The following is a 17,870-nucleotide window of genomic DNA, read 5'->3' as shown; positions in this document are numbered from 1 at the left end:
CCAGAGTGCACCTGCTTCTATTTAGATGCTCCTCCATCACATATGTGCTGTACAGTCTTCCTTAGAGGCTCCTTGCTGTCTTTAATGGGAAGAAATGTCCAGCAAATTCTCAGACCTCTGCCTACTTCCTCATGCTCTCCTGTAAGTAAGAGACCAAGACTTGGTGCTGCAGAGCACAGCCATTGACCATAGCTTCAGACTGAACAAATGAAATGAATTGATTGTCACGAAGGTGATGTAATATTGTCTCTCTGCATAACAAATATATTAAAAAACTCTCCACTGTTGTTCTCCTGCATCTCCAGGATGGAGAAATGCACTGGCAAACACTTCAGAGCTTGTGCTCTGAGGGTATCTGGGAGGCAGACCATCATTTCCAAGGAGAGAGTGCAGCTCATCGGCGATATGACCCATTGCATTTCCAGTGCTTAAACAGTGGTTGGAAACACCAGTGGCTGAGCAGTATTGCCTGAGAGATGAAGATGCTTTGCCTGCCAGCTTCAAAGCCGTTTCCTTGATGTGGCCACTGACAATCTCAGTAACATGCTTATTAGTAAGAATTAAGAACTGAAGCTACTGCTTCTTTAGACAGGAGGAGGAGGCGGCTTCTGGAACATAATAAATAAATCAGAAGCACTTTGACATCTTCAAAGGGTTTTGTTTTAAATACAGGCTTTTCTCCTGGGGACCCTCTTAGCCCCAGTCTTTCTTCTTTGAGATAATTAATTCAAGCTGCTCTACATGTTTGATTTTGCCACAGTGAACAGAACTGGTCTGAGTGGCAGGGAATTCTTGCAAGATCCTATAACTCTTCTAGGTCAGCCTCCCACACAGCTCCCTGGAATCTTTTACATGAGACAGAACAGTGTTTCCCCAGCAATGTGTTCAGACCATTGATGCTGCAGGAGTTGGTCCACAGATTGCATTTGGCCCCGTATTCAAAAGGGTCCTACTAGATGACCTGTACTTTGGCTATAAAGAACTGGTAATCCTTCTCATATGACCTGATATGCCAGATACTGACTGTACGGGGTCAGTAGACCTGCACACAGTTGAAAAGAAGTACCAACTACTTTCCTTTAGGATCATCAGAATACTCTGTTTTTTCCCATCAAAGTGGAGTGTTTCCTTCTGTTTTCCAGTCTGAGCTGTCATTGAGCAGCTCAAGTTTGATTTTCCCCACTTCAGAGACTGGCCTTTTCATCCTTATGTAGTGGCAGTGACCAAAGCATTGGTTTTGTTTTCATTTTTGTGAACGCTTTTTCCCTAACTTATTTCTGAAATCCAGAGTTTTTTCCTGAAAGGAGGAGTTGGACTTTGCTATCGCTTATACTTCATCTTTATGGCCTGTGGATGATACTTTCCATATTCACGAAGTATGCTTCAAAATAGGGATGCATGTAGCTCCCTACATGCACCTGGGGCTTAGCAGAGAGAAAGCAGACTTTGTCCCTGGCCCAAGAAGTCTTCAGTTTCTGTGAAATTTGACCTCTTAGTCAAATGATAGACTTGATAGATATGAAAAGAGACCGATTCATTCATCGGGAAGGGAGGATAGGATGTTCACAGGGTGTAATTAAAAAGCTGATTGTTGTTGCAATGTTATTTCCTCTGTAGTCAAGTGGAGTTTGTTTGAGTATAGATTGGGAATTAATAATTCTTGTTATCCTTATGAATCTGAAAATATCCCAGATTGATGAACTTTGGTATACAGAGGAATAGCATAAGTCTCGTTCTGCTTACACCGGTTTAATACTCATGTAACTGTCTTGTCTGTGGCACAGTTCCTCTTTCTATAGCCGTGTGAACCAGCCTTGCAGTTTTTATGCCAGTGTTTGTTCCATCGTGTCCACCAGGCTTTGAATGCTTGACATCCATGTCATACTGCTCTGTTCACACTGTAGCTGAAGTGTGTGATAGCACTGACATTCAGGATCTTCTTGCTGCAGGTTCTCAGGCTGCCTTCATTTGATTTTAGGGTGTCCACATCCATGCAGCAGTGGATATTCCTATTCCTCTCTCCTAACCTCTTATACTGGGGACAAGCCACTAGCAATCCCCAGTTGTATATAGCTCCCTAGCTGTACTTTCTCTAGATCTGGGGTTCCTGGTTACAGATTTTATTTCTTTTGTAGATGCTAAACTGTTTCTCTCATCTTATCCTAGGATTGTGCTGATGGATGATGCTATGGATTGCCTGATGTCTTTTTCTGATTTCCTCTTTGCTTTCCAGATCCAGTTCTACTACTCAGGTAAATGCTGGGAAGCTGATGATTTCACCCACTAGTATAGCATTACAACTTTACAGCTTCCCAATCCATGCACTTTTTTGAAACTTGTAAGGATATGGGTTTTCACAGAAAATATATAAATAACGGAATCTACTGATGACAGGCATCACTGATGCCAAGAGATAGGAGGTTTCATAAAAAGGTTCCAAATTTTTGTGAATAACAAGATACCTGTAACTGTTATGGCTTATGCACATATTTATTTTAGCCTTGAGACATAAATTTCCAGCTTTATCTAGAGTATGTTAGCACCTAACAATTAACTTTTACTAGGAACATTTTTTTTCCTTTCCTTAATACAGCATTTCTGCCTCTAAAGTATTGGTCCCTGCTGGAGACAGGATAAGAAAAGCCCACCAGCTGCTGCCTTGAAAGGAAAAGGATCTGGACAAATGGATACAATTCTTCCCCTGATACTCGCCCAACTATGAGCTGGTTTCAGCTCAAAGTGTTTCTGAGCTGGGTATAGTTTCCATGGGTTTAAGAACCCCCAGTGGACTCCTCTCCCAAGAACTTCTCCAGCCTCCCCTTGAAGACACATAAACTTGTAACCTCCACAACACCTTTTGGCAAGGAGTTGCACAGGTCTGGCACCTGTCCCATGAAGAACCACCTCTCTTGTTTGATTTGAGAGCCCCTAGTTGGAAGGGAAAGTGAACAGTTAATCCCCATCTACCTTCTTCATATTGTTGGTTATTTATCATATTCTACTCCTCTCCCCCAGTCTGAGTTTTGACTAGATGGGGTACTTCTTTTAAAATTCTTGATAGGAAAAGTACAAATCAAATCATATTAGTTTGTGTGTGTGTATTTACATATGCTCACCCATACATATACATCTGTAAAAATCTCCAGGTATTTTTAAACTAAAGTTCACGAGACAAGGGGGAGAAACTTGGATAAGGATTCAGGTGCTTGTTCTGTACAGGGAGACTGCTTTAAAATACATTGGCCTGTTTGTCCTAGCCCCCCTAAAATGTGGTTGAGGAAAGGGAATCTCATTCAGGGAACTGCTTAAGTGGGCAAAAAGAGGGAAGCATTTCCTTTATCAAAGTTAGACATGCTCCCAGGCACTGGGGACTACTGGGGTGCCACTTACTCATCTCCCAGCAGAGAGCACTTTCTAAAGGCAACATAAGCTCGTGGATTTCTGTCCACTCGCACTTAAATAGCTCCCTCTGATGGACATAGCTCACAATTGGCCTTGACCAGGCAAAAGGGGCTAGGTTTGGATACTGGGAGACACTGGCTAGAAGCTGTGGTGGAGCATAGTCTGTAGTCAGAGAGCAGATTTGGGTGGCCTGCTGATCTGATCCAACCTGTCAGTTCCCATCTTTATAGCAGTTAAGAGTCAGCTGCTATCGCTAATACAAAAATCTCTTTTTCTCAGTACTTCTCTGTATATACTTTCCCTGTAACTCCCCTGTGCATATCGCAACATTATCCATGACAATTCATCAGAGAAAAACAGTTCCAAATGGTGATTTTGGGTTGGGCAGAACCAGGCTTGTAATGCCTTTAGCCAGGGCCAGAAAATGTGTTTGGAAAGTTTTCTCCGATATAACAAATGTTTCCACAGAGCTGCAGAACCTCAGCACAGCCTCAGGGCCTGTTGACATCCTGCCTTTCCTCTCCACCAGCCTCACACACAGCATTACACTTCCATTCACTCGGGACTTAAATGCCAGTGGAGTCCTCACAAGCCCGCCCTTGTGTGCACACACTCAAACGTCCCATCCCTCTCCTGTTCACCCAGGCACAATGCACACACACAGCCTGTCATACGCTCTCCCACCAACCCACACACATGCAAACCACTCCAAATGGAATCTAGATTTGTAAACTTCTGACCACATCCCTAAACAAACTTGTTTAAAATTAGACTCCTGCAGTAAACAGTGGGTAGTATGAGGAGCCTGGGGAGAGGCTTTCTGCCAACTCTAGCCCTGACCTGCCCTGGCCCTTCCTCTGGATCCCATGTTATATTTACTTTGGAGCAACACAGAGACAAGCTGGGATACAGCCTGGAGCCCTGACTAACTTGCTCCCTTTCCTCCTGTTGTCCTAGTTTGTTCCCGACTTGGATGAGCTCTTAACCAGTGGCAAGAGATGGAGAAGGAAATCTTTTCAGACTTTGCAAACTAGTTTTGTGTTCGACATTAACTTTCACACTCCACTGTTTTATCCACGTGCTAGCTAGCCTCTGTTCCCTTGAGAAGAATCTTGTTCAACAGAGTGAGTGGCCTCTTATAATCATCCTGACAGGAAGAAGCCAGCAACTTATATGGAAATGGCTGTTTGTGCCTGCATAATATCTGATCTGAATATGCAGGATGCTGTAGTGTTGTGCTTATTTCCTGCTGGTGCTGTGTACAACACAGAGCAGGGAATGACAGTTTAATCCCAGGTCTGGTAGGTCAGGAGGGTGCTTTGCTGGTTATAGCCCTGAGTTTTAAGTCACTTTCTGTTTTTTCAGAATTCCTGGAAAGTGTGGCTGCCATTTATCAAGATCTGCTGGCTGGTAAGAATCCAAATACTGTGATTGTGCCAACGTCATCCTCTGGGCAACATCGGCAGCGCCAACCCCCAAGTGACTGCAGCCCACTGGATGGGGTGGAGGCATCTCTCTTCTATCAGTGCCTAGAGTCCTTGTGTGACAAATCAAAATACAGGTATGAACGGAGTCCAAAACACAGATTTGAAGTCTGTGTCTTTGGAGACCCTTTGTAAGGTTGGAGCTGTGAAGAAATACAGCACTTTGAACAAGCTGTAGGTCCCAAATAAATCTCATGGGAGAAGTATGAAGGGAGAGATCATAGCAGAACTGCTTTAACCAAAGGAGAGAAACAATTTCATGGACCTAAGAAACATGGGATTTGAGCTGATTCTTGAAGTAATGAATTGATTAGGGTCTCTGCTTTCCTTCTCACTTCTGCATTGGCACTTTCATCAAGGAGAGGTCTATCTACCATTGTGAGTTAACTAGAGGAGATAAACAAGTGCAGTTGTGTTCTGGGATGTTGAAGCATAGGAAAGGCCCACTGGGGTGGATGGAGTTTGAAGCCTTAGTACCTAGACAAGGTCACACTGCTAGCCTGTACCTGAGCCTGTGTAGGAGCTGGTCTCCAGTTACAGATCCCAGGCACGAGACTAGCCTTAGTTCAGCAGGGGATGGAGCAATACCAGACCTTACTGTATAGCTTTGACAGACGCTTTCTTCATAGTTTCTTGCAGGTAGCGAGCACATGGCCTGCTAGAAGGTCATGGGCTAGATCCACAAAAAGACAGGACACAAGTTCTGCCTGATTCCTGCTTTAGGTGCCTCAATCCAAATTTGTGATCCACAAAATTACTGCTGAACTGCTGTCCAGTACTATAAATATCTAAGCATGGAGATGCCAGGTTGTTTTGTTCTTTTAAATAACAAAAGATCTACATTCCCTGTACGTCCTGAGAGCTTCAGATGGGAAGGATACTGTGAGCCCATCTGGTAGGTCCGGCTCTGCACAGCACTGTGGGAGGAGCCATTCCCAGCCTTTCGTCCAGTAGCTCAATACTCAGCCAGGCTTTGGTAACCACCTTTGCCTGAGGGATCACCAGCCCACACGCACATCTCCCAGGGGTGCCACTACACCATGGACTGTTCAACACTTCTTTTGCATGAAATCCTTTAAGGAGTATTAGGCAAGAGCAAGAATCACTATGATGATACTGCTTAGAAGTCAGGGCCAGGGGTTAAGGTGAGTGTAGAAGGGGACATGTCAATTTAGTCACCACCTAAATACTGTTTTCTGACATATTTAGGCTATCATTGGAGAGGTTTTCCTGCCCCTTGGATGACTATCATTGATAAAAGGGTGATGATAACCTAACAATCCTCATGAAAGTTTATTGTCTTCTAAAAGAAAGGATTTCCCAGCTGATTTTTGAAAGAATATGCTAAGAGTTGCGATGTGTATGCCTCTGAGTGAATCTAGGCTTTTCTCCCTCTCTTTGGAATGGAGACAGGTAAGACGGCTCCTAGGGATGTACCCCAGCTCAAACATCTTGCTTAGCAAATGGGAAACAGATGCAATGCTAAATAAGCAAGCTGGTGGCTATTTGGTTTAAACTGAGTCAGGGCAACTTGACAGTATTAGAACAGGTAAAAGGGTTTATTTCTACAGTTTGAGCTGGGTCTTGGGAAAAAAAAAAAATTATAATTTAAAAGACAAGGTGACCTCTTTGTCTCTCTTTTCCTAGCTGTCCACCTTCTGCTCTTGTGAAGGAAATGTTGAGTAGTGCACAGAGGCTGACCTTCTATGGATTCCTTATGGCACTTGCAAAGGATCAGGGGATCAACAGAGCCTTAGGTAAGACTCCTGTGAGTGATACAGCTCTAGATTTTCAGTCATTCTGCATTTCTGTGGAATTTCCTTTGTAATTATGCCCCAGATTTTACACTGTCAGGAAGAAAGTCACAGAAAGTTTTTCATCTTTTTGTTGATGGATTAAACTTTAAAAACATAACACTGCACCTTACTGTCTGCTTGAAGCTGTGGAGCTTCTTGAAGGATAAAATTAGATATGATATGCTGCCCTAAGATAGCAATGTGTTACCTCTTCAATAGCTGATCATTTTAGCAGAACTGTGGTTTTAACATGTTTGGCTATAAGGGTTGGGCAGAGGTGGTCAGGAGACAAGTAACGTGGCTGACTGCTGTCGACAGTACTGAATTGAAGTCCCATCCTATGTTTTAGCCCTTCATTCTCCCACAGATTTTAAGTGACTGCTCTTGTCTGCAAGAAAAGGAGGTACACCTAATGGGAAAACCTCTGCTGCCTCCTTGGCTCAAAGACTCAAAGCCCGGTCTTTCCCAGCTCTCCCCCATCTTCCCTCAAGGCAGTGTGAACTCACTAGTATATTAATCTATGGCCTGCTGAAAATCTGGTGGTATCATAAAACACAAAACTGCTACAAAATTCTGTACCAGACTGCTGTGGGAACCAGAGGGTTTACCAAGCAGCATCTCACTGCTCATTTCCATGTTGTGCTGGTCAATATTGTTCTAGAGCAAGGAAGCAAAGTGTTGCATTGACAAAGGACAGTATGTAAGCCATACATAATTCAGACTCACAATTCCATATTGCCCCCATATGTCTTGCTTGTGCTCTTCTTCCTCTTGCAAAGGGGAACAGAAATGGCTTTTTGTGTTTGAGAAGGCTGTATCAAAGAGGTATGTTTAAATGTGTGGAGGCCCAAACACTCATCTTCACTCATCTCCACTCAGCAAACCATCTGGCCAGTAAGGGTAGGCTTTCTCTGTCTTTGGGTAGGTATCCTCTCCCTCTGCTTCTAGGCTTGAGTATCTGCCAGTCCCTATATTACAAAGACAAACCTCAGTGAAAAGGTGTACCTTGCCTGAGGGCTTGTTCTTTTGCATAGATGTGTGTCATAGTAGAGTAAAAGTGTCCCCTCCCTGGCTGAGCCCCTTCTTACGGCAAACCATTTAAGCTGCTAATGCTCCTCTGGGGCAGGGCTGCTTACCCAGCAACATGGAGATTATATATCAAAGGTGCATGAAAACAGCCCTGCAATCGCCTCTGCAAACAGGCTTAGGAAGCAGTGTATTCACTGGGGAAGGTGATGCCTGGATTGCAGCAAGCAAAAATCTTTTTTTCCTTTGCCCTACGAAATCTACTTCTAGTAGAGTGCAAAGAAAACAGATGAGCAGAAAAAAAAATTCCTGCCCACTGCTTCCATTGTGCCATCTACACAGTGTGTGGGTTTTCCTTGCCATTAATGTGGGCCTGTCCCCTGGCCCTCTGCCAGCCTCCTGCCGAGGCCTCTCGCAGAGGAGGGGCAGCAACCACAAGTCTGACAGGTGCTAGCGTCTTGGCAAGGAAAGGAGGATTCTTTTCCTGGTGTCTTTTAATCTCTCCCGAAGGGTGATTTCAATAGTCTTTGGTCTGTAGGGGATCACAAGCTCCCCAAAGCCCTTCATGGGGGCAGTTTCAGGCAAAGGAGCTTTCGGTCAGGATGCCTGCCTTCTCTCTGGTCTCACAAAGCCAGTAGCCCCCCTTGAGGAACAGGGGTAGGGATTAGAGCGGCTCATTCAGGCTGGGGCAGCGCTGATGAGTTTGTCAGGCAGACTGGAATCTGCAGCCTAACTCCAATGTCAGTGTTGATTCGTGAATCCTTTAAGTGTCATTTACTGACTCTCCCAAGTAATTCTTGTGCCCTAGAGACCTCACTGTGCATTCTGCAAATGCAGAAAGAAGTTAAGCTTTAGCTGTTTATTCTTTTAATTGAGTTAATGAAAGGGAGCAGTCTGGGGCACTTCACTGGACCTCCTGACGCTCTGTGTTGCGGTGCCAGGCTTTCCTGTTCATTTGCAGGAGGGGAAGGCCAGAACCGGAAGAAGTGGGGGAGTTGCTTCTGGTCTAAACTGGTTCTAATTTTTAGACACTCATTGCTACATTTTTGGTGACTGCTGTCAGCTTGCCTATGTGAGGCAGGTGGCTCTCCAGGCCGTCCTTCAAGAGCAAGGTGCCGGGGCCACAAACCAGATCTGTGTCCCCACGGGGAGTACAAAGCTCCTTCCCAAAAGTACTGAGTGTAGCACCCTGCTCTCCTGAAAAACAAGAGCATTCCTCACTGCACTGTTGGTACAGATTACCAAGTGGATTTTTTTTGTCCTGGAGTGCAGTGGCACTATCTAGGCTGTGGTAGGCAATTCCTGTCATCTCTGTGCTGGCTGATCACACCCTCCCACAACCCTTGTACAAGGTGGAGTTTGTTACAGAATTAGGAAGGAGGGCTTTCCTAAGAGCCCCATCTTCCTTTCTGGGCTCTTCCTGAGGTGCCAGTGTCCTTTCAGAGACAATGACAAGGATGATCAACCAGCTGTTCCAGTCCTGAACTACACCATGTCCTTCGTCCTGAATAGGATTTCAAATGTGAAAAGGAGCATGCTGACCTTACACTGAGAGAGGGTACCCAATTACTGGCCCAGCCTTTCACGTTCTCACCCAGACAGCAAGCAACGCTAGAGCACAGTCCATCCACATTTCTGTGGACTTAATGTGCACCAGAGTCAGGCCTGCCTTTCCTGAATTGCAAGGAAAGCAATAGTCTTACATCTGTGGAGTATTTTGATCCCCGAGCTCACTGCACCACAAGAAAGGCAGGTGGCACAGAAGCATACATCTCCCTGGGTGGTACAGGACATGCTTCAGGCTGTGGCACAGACAGCAACGTATCTATTGCTCTGATGATAGGATCTGGGACTGGTGACTATATAGGGCAGAGGCTCGAAGTTGACAAGACTGTCATCTCCCTGACAGTCGTGTAGTGAATGGAAACTGCCAATCCTTAGGGCTCTTCAAGTTCTCTGAGAGGTGAGACCACTGAGAGTGCCTCCCGTTTAGTCTGAGCTTAGCTACAGCCTATGTGAAGGACACATAATATTGATCATCATTCTTTATCTCTCCATGATCCTCAACATTCAGTGTCCATTTCTCTAATAGGTATAAGGGAGAGTCTTCTCTGTCTTGCAGGGCAGATTTTAGATACTGCTATGGTGTGAGCACTTTTCTTTAAGAATGAATAGCCTAACTCTGCTCTGATACTTTCCTTTTTTTTTTCTTTTCCAGGGGCTTTGCCAGATAAAGGAGACTTGTTTCTGGACCCCACCATGGATCAGGAACTTGAGAAATTGTAAGTGGAGTTGCCTAAAGTAGGAGGTAAAGCAACAGATTAATGGTAGCATGCTAAGAAGACTTTAATAAAGTACTGTCCCTATTCCTTTGCTCTACTATAAAACAATAGAGGAGCTAACAGTGCAGCCTGAGCAGAGAGGGCCTCTTTCTTTGGGGTGCCTTGGTGCAGCTAACAAAATCCTTAGAAAAGGCTTTAGAAATAGAGGGGAAAAGTGTGCCTCAAAGAGGGGTCTAGAGGAAGCAGGAGTCTCTAATGAACAGGGAAATTGCGTTTGGATGGTAAAAACTAGGAGTGTTGGAGGACACAGGCTCAGCCCAGAAGAAAGATCTGTTTAAACAGGAAGAAAGATTCACACAGCGAGTCTGGTAGGTACTAGTGCAAGGTGTTCCCTCTCTGTGCCATCAACACCTTTCCATCCCTGTGCTAGGTGTGAGTAAGTCCTCCTCCCAGGTTCACTCCAAAACTGCTACCCTAAAGGTTGGAGATGACAAGTTAGGCTGCCTAGCATTTGTCTTTTCTCTTTCAGGATAGCTCAGGTTTCAGGGCTTTCCGTCTCCAGTCCTACCAGCTCCAGCGGGGACACAGCTAATTTGCCTGTCCGTAACTCACCCAGGATTAACTCTCCCTGGAAACCTCTACACCATCGGCGAAAAATGGATGCTGAGAGTGAAGGCTCCAATGAAGAGACAGACTCCTCTGAAAATTGAAGGTTGTGACGGTGGGCACCGTTCCCATCTCGGGTTTCTCCAGAACCCACCGCAGAAAACAGCACCTCCTCCCACGGCATCTGCTCTGATGGTGGGTTCTGTCCACATCACCAGCGTGTGTGTGGCTGTGCCAGTCCCCGTTGCCAGGTCCACCCATCTCTTCCCGGGAAGAACTCTGCCTTTTTCCTAGCTCCAAATTCGTGCAGGAATAGCTCCTCTGCAGAAGCTATTTCCAGCTGCAGAGTTATGCTACCCTCTGCTGGCAAGCAAAGCAAACCAGCAGATGCTAGCTCTGCCTCCACTTGGAAATAGCCGTGTATTCTCTCACTGGGGCTCTCCCTCCCGGTTCAGCAGGTGCTGGAGCAGTGGGAGTGCAAGTGCAGGCTGCTTGCCAGTGTTTTGTTGTGTAGCTGTGTTCAGACTTGGCCTAAGACAATAGAGTGGTTAAATCGCCAGCAGCACCTCTGCACTCGTGCTCCATTATAATTATTCCCAGTAAAGCTGCACCTGTGTATGATCAAAGGTGGAGAAATTCCTGAAGTTCCTAGAAAAGAAAGAAGGGCTTAGGTATTGCCATGCCACCTGTCTTTGCTTCCTCCTCCATGTGTCCAAGACTTGCCAAAGCAAATATAGCAAATAAGCTAGGTTGCAGTAAGTACTGTATGGTGCTATCTGGCTCCTCTGCTGTACCGAGTTCTGTTCCGAACAGCGTATTAAGGTCATTTGGAAAAGTGAGCTTCAGGGGGTTGGAGGAGGGGGAGAGGGAAGAAGTCTTTGAATCCCTTGGCCACAGGTGGTGTGGCTTGCAAACATATAGAGCATCTGCTGGGTTTGGGTGGGCAGAAGCACTAGGGCAGAAGGAAGCAGCTATCAAACGAGTCCTGGGTATTTTTTGTAAATATTGGCATTGTTGTAGCGTCATGGTGTAGCCCTTACAACTACAAAAAGAAGCGGCGTCTCATTGTTAATGGTAACTAACTCAGCAGTCAGGCCTCCGCAGCCCTGAATGCTTTGTCTGGCCCAGCTCCTGTGCCTCAGCTTGCATAGACTAGTTATTTCCTGGGGAACTTTAGTTTCTCTTGCTTCTTCGGGAGTGTCCTTGCTCCTCCTGTTCATAAAATGCTGCCCTGTGGGCTACCAAGAGCTGGTAACCCAAAGCTTACAGCAGCCCTAAGCTGAGTAGATTCAACACATGCTGGAGTTATTTTAAGACTAATCCCCTAACTACTGCTGAATCTGTACCACAGCCCCACGTGTGGAGGTAGTGGGAGGTGTTATTTATTTATTGTAAATTATTTTATTTATTAACGTGCTCGCTAACTGTGCTTTCTCTCCCAACCATCAGCAAGCAACTGTGACAGCCCGGCAATAAAGCACACTGCGTAAAGCCACTGCTTTGTCTGGGGTCTTCTGGGCTGCCCCGGCCCTTCCTCAGGGCGCTGCTGGGGGTAAAGCGGAGCGGTACCGGCCGGACTGGAGCAGCGCAGGGCCCCGGTGGCAGTACTCGTGGGCCCCCGCCAGACTCTCGCCTCAGCCGGGGTCCCGGGCCGAACTCGCCACCGTGTCGGCACCCACCGCGCAAGTGTGCTGCCGTCCATCCCATCCCCTCCGAACCCCAGCTCTGGGTACTCTGCAACCGCACGAGGGGCAAAGCCAGAGGAAGGCCTGACCCTTACCCCCCCACCACCACTCCTGCCCCACCGGGGTGGCGAAACACCTGCCCACGGCAGCAGAGGAACCCTTCCCTTCCTGCCCCCAGCCCTGCAGGTACCACAGGCCCTCCATGTGGAGAGGAGAGGTGAAGCTCCTGGAAGCCCATTACCAGCCCCAGCCTCTCTTTTTGCTAGGAGTGCATAACTAGCTGCCCCCCCCCCCCCCCTTTTTCTTAATACTACCCAGCCCTCAAGACCATAGTCCAAGGAAGATAAAAACATGCTGCTCTTAAAAACAGAGTCAGGAGCAGAGAGCCAAGTTGAACAGGACTAAAATGACAGTCCTCACTCACTGCTGCACTTCAGAAGTTCATCTCAGGGTGAAGTCAGAGGCTCAGGACTCCGACCTCAGTCCAAAGCTGGACAACAAAATAACCAGGGATCCAGTAAATATCTTTACAGTACTTCTTTACCTGGGCCGTTGTTGCTGATGATGTAATTAGAAGCTAAAAAAATAATCTTTGCTTTGTTTGATTTTTCTCTCCTGCATCAATATATGCTGGTTTACAAGACAGTAAAAAGGATTACCCATGGTAACAGTCAGACCCTGCAAATACAGAGGACTCCACAGCACCATGGATAGGGAGCACTGAGCAGAACAAAAAAAACCAGTCAAGTCCACAGGAACCAGGTAACGCAATGTTCAGAAAAATAGCATTCCCCTTTCCTCTGTCACTTGGTGAGCTAAGGTATGGGCCAAGAAGGACAGGAGCACTGATGAGGGCAGCCCAGGAGTTCCTGTCATATCTTTTACAGCAGTGAGGTTAACCCTGTAAGAAGGCCTGTCTCCACTGGCTAGTAGATAGCAGTGGGTATGAGGGCATATTGAATTTTAATAGAGTGGAATCCAGAGATATTTGGAAAGCATCCTGGGCACAGCCATGTCCTGACCCCCTCTGCTTACCTTCTCCCCTCCCCACCCACCCCAGACAAACTAAGACAATCCTGCAGAGTTTGCATCAGTGAAGGTGGCATCAGTGCCTCTTGCTGGCTTCCCTTCGAGTTGCAGTCCCTGGGTCATCAATATGAGCCATAACGATCCTGGGGAGGAAACACACCAAGACACCATGCTACAACACTTCAGGCAAACTCCAGAGACAGATAACAAGGTCTTGGGGTTTTGGGGGTTGGAATGCAGTCTGAGGTTAACTAGACAGGACACCATGGAAAGGCAGGAAGTAAAATGGCCTTAACTTTTTAAGTTCTGCCTGCGATTTGTGGGAAAAGGCATACTCAACATAACAAGGTGTCCTGTCCACAGGAGAGTAAGGTTGGCCAAGCAGAGTTCACCGGCCACCTGAAATTGCTCAGCTATTGTAGTGTAGTCATCACCTACAAAAGACGGGTCTCTACCTGGGACTTTCCATGTAATTTGAGAAGACAATAATTCCAGTGCAAGCCAGGACGTGGTGAAAGTCCCCTAGCATGACAATAGCCTGTCTGAAGGTGCCATAGCATAACCTCACCTGGAGGGAGTTCATCACCCCATTGGCTAGGACAGCCATCTTGCCAGCAACTGATTTCACTCCTTGCTTGAACTGTGCAATGTCAGCTGCAGGAAGGACATTTCCAATTGACACACCACCTACGAGAACCAGCAGGAGTTAGCCTGGAGTCTCCCAGCTCCAGAGAGCACCCTGACCCCCTCCCAGCCTAGGTCCTCCAAAGCTGCCCCCTTCCTCAACCCACTGAGTGCTTACAAACCTGAGTGCACATTCTCAGCCTCTCCAAACAGGTCTGCAGAGCCGATGGCACTGCTGCCTGAGAGCTGCTGCAGTCGGGATCTGGCTTCATACTGCAGCAGAAAACAAAACAAACCAAAAAGGTTATAAAGGAAGGGAACAAAGTAGGACCTGAGCAAACAGGAGGAGACGAAGCCAGAGCTATCCCAGCTTAAGCACTGCAGAATGCATCTACCTCAGCGTCTGCCTCCCGCCCGAAGAACATATCTGAAGAGATAGCTTTAGCCCCTGCAAACTTCTGCCGAGCTTCGTTGGATTCCACAATGGATGTCCTGTTCTCTGTCTCCCGCCTACTGGTGGGTCTGAGGAAAACAGAGAGGAGACATCTCAGCTTAAGCTCACCAACACAGCAAAGGAACAGACTTCTCTCTCAGACTCCATGTGATCAAAGGAAAGCAACAAATCCTCAAGTGCTAGCTACCAACAAGGTTCTCCTCTCCCCACCTCAGGACAGCCAGCATTCAATGACCATAAAGGCTGTATCAAGCTTAGGGACATGACACGCAAAGAAGTGCCCAAGCCTTTCACGCAAGGCCTTTTTTCTTGGCCTTGTCCATGCAAGTTATCTTCTGCAGCACAAGGCTCCTGTCACAACACAGCAGCATCTCTCCCCACAGCTCCTAGACCTATCCCTTTGTCCCCCACACAAGGAATGTACATACAGTAGCAGTGGCAGGCACATTACCTCTCTGAAACTGGCCGAATACTGGAAATGGTCACCTCAGGTTCCTCCTCTTTGTCCATACCCCACGAAGAGTCCGTTTCCCATCGTGAGCCAAATGCATCTTCGAATGAGAAGGGATTATATTTGTACCTAGGTACCAAAAATAGGTAATTTAGGCCAGACATTAAATTCAGGAATAAGCCAAAGACTACACTGAAACTAAGTCTTACTTGGGCGGTCCAGATGTGAAGCCTCCAGCATCTTCAAACAAGTCCAACTGGGAACGGGAAGATTTTGCAGCCAACGGCGTCTCTTGCTCAATTACTTGCATCTCAGACATCACCGAGTGTGAAACAGAACTAGCACAACAAACAGGCACTCAGGGCCGATGGGTCTGACAGCATCCAGGCCCTACATCCAGTCTGCCTCAAAACTGAATCTGGCCACAAGACTCGAGGGAAAGTTGTGGGACACCAGACCCCTTTCACCACTTATCCTGACTCCCTCAGAAGTCTTGAGCTACTTTCTTAAGGGAAGTATTCTGCAGTGGGACATCTGTCAAACAACAGGGCTCTAGGGCTAGACACAGACAGGCCACACACATCTTTGGAAAAGCTCGAATGAGAACTAGAACCTCTGAACACTGTCCATTCTTTCTGGGGCCTGCAGCATATTTAGACATAGTCCAGCATATGAGCACTTTAAATCAGCTCCTTATCTGTTACAAGAGCAGCAAGCTACTGCCTTCAGGAAACTTTTCCAGAGCACAGTGCTTCCAAGGCACTTCTCTGTCCTATGCTATCCACAGCCAAGTACCTTCTGGACACCAAGCCCATGCCCAGCCTCTCTGCTTGTTCACGCTTCTTCCCTTCAAGGTTCTGAAGTCTCTTCTCTTCCTTCTTCCGATCAAGCTGCAGTTCCTGATAAGCCAGTCGCATTGAGGTCACTCTAAAGGAAAGAGCTATGGTGGGTACCAGCTCATTACCCTCCCCCCAGCCCATGCTGTGGAGGGGCAAGGGTGAGAGTAACCCTGACAACCCATCAAAAGACCCATTTCCACAACAGCTCTGCCCAAAATCCTTGCATAGAAGCTACTGCTTGTCTTCCCATCTTGCCTCCACTGGGATTCAACTCTTTTTTGGCTAACCATGATTTCCTTACTGTAAGCATTGCCCCTCCCAGACAGAATACCCCATCCAGTTCATCCTTTGCCTTTTTCAGTCCTGTCCAAAGGCCAGCAGGAACACAAAATACTTCCATATCTGCTCCTTAAACTCTTCCAGGGATGGTAATTTGAATAAAATACAGCAGTATAACTTGTGCCCTGCCGTAAGGACCATATTGGCTTATAGCTACTGCTCATTCTATTATGCAGCATGTTCTACGCTCACATTAGGTGGTCCTACGGCGAACAGCATTAACCTTGTATTACTTCTGCCTTACGTATGCAAGGTATTCAGCCCAAACAGGGCACTTACATGGACTCCTCGGCTTGCTTCCTGGACTCCGCTGCCTGCTGCTCCCTCAGCTGCTCTGCCACCTGGGCTTGCCGCTCAATCTCACTGAAGCTCTGGCTGCTCACTTTCTGGGCTCCAAGACCTTTTTTTGCACCCAACTTGAAAAACAAAACCAAAAAATTGCAGTTTCTTCATCCTAGATTGTTCATCATAGAAGAAAACCAGAATCCTGCTTCTTGCTGCACCGATCAGGCCTTTGGTCTCCCTGTGTAGTCATAGCTACAGACCCAAGAGCGTTTCCAACTCTTGGGTGTTCTTCCGTACTCTGTTAACCCATCCATGGCCAGTGCTAAAAGATCAGCCACATACACTTCAGACCATAATAAGTAATGATCCAAAACCTAATTGGTTTTGTCCATTAATATACAAGTTATCTTTCAAAATAAGCAGTGATATAATCAAAGGTCTCCCTTCCCCAAGTGGATCTCTCAGTACACAGCTTTGTTAAGGGCATAAAGCAAGGCCTAGGGAAAGCACGGCAGTAATATGAGACATGCTCTACCTCCTCTCCATAAAACAGGAGCTCAGACATACCCCTTTCTTGGCAGCTCCTGGCTTCTTCTTTCCAATGAGTGAGGATTTAAGTTCTGCAAGAGGAGGGAAGCAGCAAATAAGCAGAAGTAGATTAATTTAAGAAGCCAAAATTAGTCAGCAACCCACACAAACATCCACCACAATCCAGTTGCTATAGAGTCCAGGACACACCATGCAGCTTCACATCAGAAGCCTGGGTGACTTAACCCAGCCGTGAAAGATGCACTTATAAGCTCCACAATTGCAGGCTGGTGGCCTAGGGAAGCATGTCCATTGCTGGAGAAGCTTGTAAGTGAACTAAGACCTTTGAATAGCTTCTCCCAAGTGTCATGCAGTTGGTGACCCTATCCAGTAGGGATCAGGGTAGATAGAGAAAGACTAGATTTATTCCATACATAAATCCAAGAAAATACAGCTTCAAAGCCATATGAAGGTCAGTGCCTCACCAACACCTTAGGGACAAAGAAGCAAGAACCCTGAAGTCATGTTTACATGAACAGACAACCAACAACAAAATGGACCTGAAGTGCAGCGAGCTGTAAGAGCAACAGGTTCCCCAACACCTTGCACCATGAACCTGTCACTCTGAGGGCATGAAGCATGCCACACTTGTAAAACCAGCCAAGGTCTAGCCAAGCCGCAGATGCCTGGGGAGAAGCATAAGAACAAAGCAAACAGAGAGGGACTGCCCAGGACATTTTCCCAGCTTCCAACATGTAGCTCCAAAATCTTTTATCACCCTTGTTGGGCTTTTCTCCCACGTAAGTGTCTCCTTATTTTCTACACCCACATGACTTTTGTCAACCCATACTTTAGATCGTTCTCGACAGCGTTTCCTGTAACTTTTCTAGTCTTAGCACACATTTTTGAAATAGGGGGGTTCAAAACACTCACACTACCCAAGACTTTTTCAGCTTGCTGTTCCTAACACTTGATTTGGGGTTGTTTGGGATTTTTTTTATTACTGTCAGGAAACATTTAACAGAAATGTCAATAAGATC

The 17,870-nt window shown here is 46.5% G+C and overlaps 2 protein-coding genes and 1 long non-coding RNA gene across 6 annotated transcripts in view; 2 read left to right on the top strand and 1 right to left on the bottom strand.

The window, feature by feature from the left end:
- Window positions 1-12,091, top strand: part of CSTPP1 (centriolar satellite-associated tubulin polyglutamylase complex regulator 1) — an 87,860-nt gene extending 75,769 nt beyond the window's left edge. For both annotated transcript variants that reach the window (XM_052782018.1, XM_052782019.1), the window contains 5 exons: window positions 2,167-2,252; window positions 4,768-4,963; window positions 6,534-6,643; window positions 9,927-9,990; window positions 10,520-12,091. In XM_052782018.1, coding sequence (XP_052637978.1) covers window positions 2,167-2,252; window positions 4,768-4,963; window positions 6,534-6,643; window positions 9,927-9,990; window positions 10,520-10,700 — 637 coding nt within the window. In that variant the 3' untranslated portion in view covers window positions 10,701-12,091. The remainder of the gene's footprint in view (window positions 1-2,166; window positions 2,253-4,767; window positions 4,964-6,533; window positions 6,644-9,926; window positions 9,991-10,519) is intronic.
- ARFGAP2 (ADP ribosylation factor GTPase activating protein 2) overlaps window positions 1-17,870 on the bottom strand; it is a 31,230-nt gene that overhangs the window by 7,929 nt on the left and 5,431 nt on the right. For 2 of the 3 annotated variants that reach the window (XM_052782016.1, XM_052782017.1), the window contains 9 exons: window positions 16,870-16,922; window positions 16,297-16,433; window positions 15,635-15,766; window positions 15,049-15,177; window positions 14,840-14,968; window positions 14,330-14,456; window positions 14,117-14,207; window positions 13,879-13,997; window positions 12,804-13,453 (listed from right to left, as the gene is read on the bottom strand). In XM_052782016.1, the coding sequence (XP_052637976.1) occupies window positions 13,433-13,453; window positions 13,879-13,997; window positions 14,117-14,207; window positions 14,330-14,456; window positions 14,840-14,968; window positions 15,049-15,177; window positions 15,635-15,766; window positions 16,297-16,433; window positions 16,870-16,922 (938 nt within the window). In that variant the 3' untranslated portion in view covers window positions 12,804-13,432. Of the gene's footprint in view, window positions 1-12,803; window positions 13,454-13,878; window positions 13,998-14,116; window positions 14,208-14,329; window positions 14,457-14,839; window positions 14,969-15,048; window positions 15,178-15,634; window positions 15,767-16,296; window positions 16,434-16,869; window positions 16,923-17,870 lie in introns of those variants that run through there. The other variant, XR_008234416.1, reaches the window with a different exon arrangement.
- LOC128139519 (uncharacterized) lies at window positions 2,262-3,550 on the top strand. Its single transcript, XR_008234417.1, has 3 exons — window positions 2,262-2,911; window positions 2,953-3,090; window positions 3,298-3,550. It is a non-coding gene; the product is annotated as an uncharacterized LOC128139519 (long non-coding RNA).

Source organism: Harpia harpyja, chromosome 3, assembly GCF_026419915.1.
Source record: "Harpia harpyja isolate bHarHar1 chromosome 3, bHarHar1 primary haplotype, whole genome shotgun sequence".
NCBI lineage: Eukaryota > Metazoa > Chordata > Aves > Accipitriformes > Accipitridae > Harpia > Harpia harpyja.
Note: the sequence above shows the minus strand (reverse complement) of the source record. Positions and strands in the feature narration are given on the sequence as shown.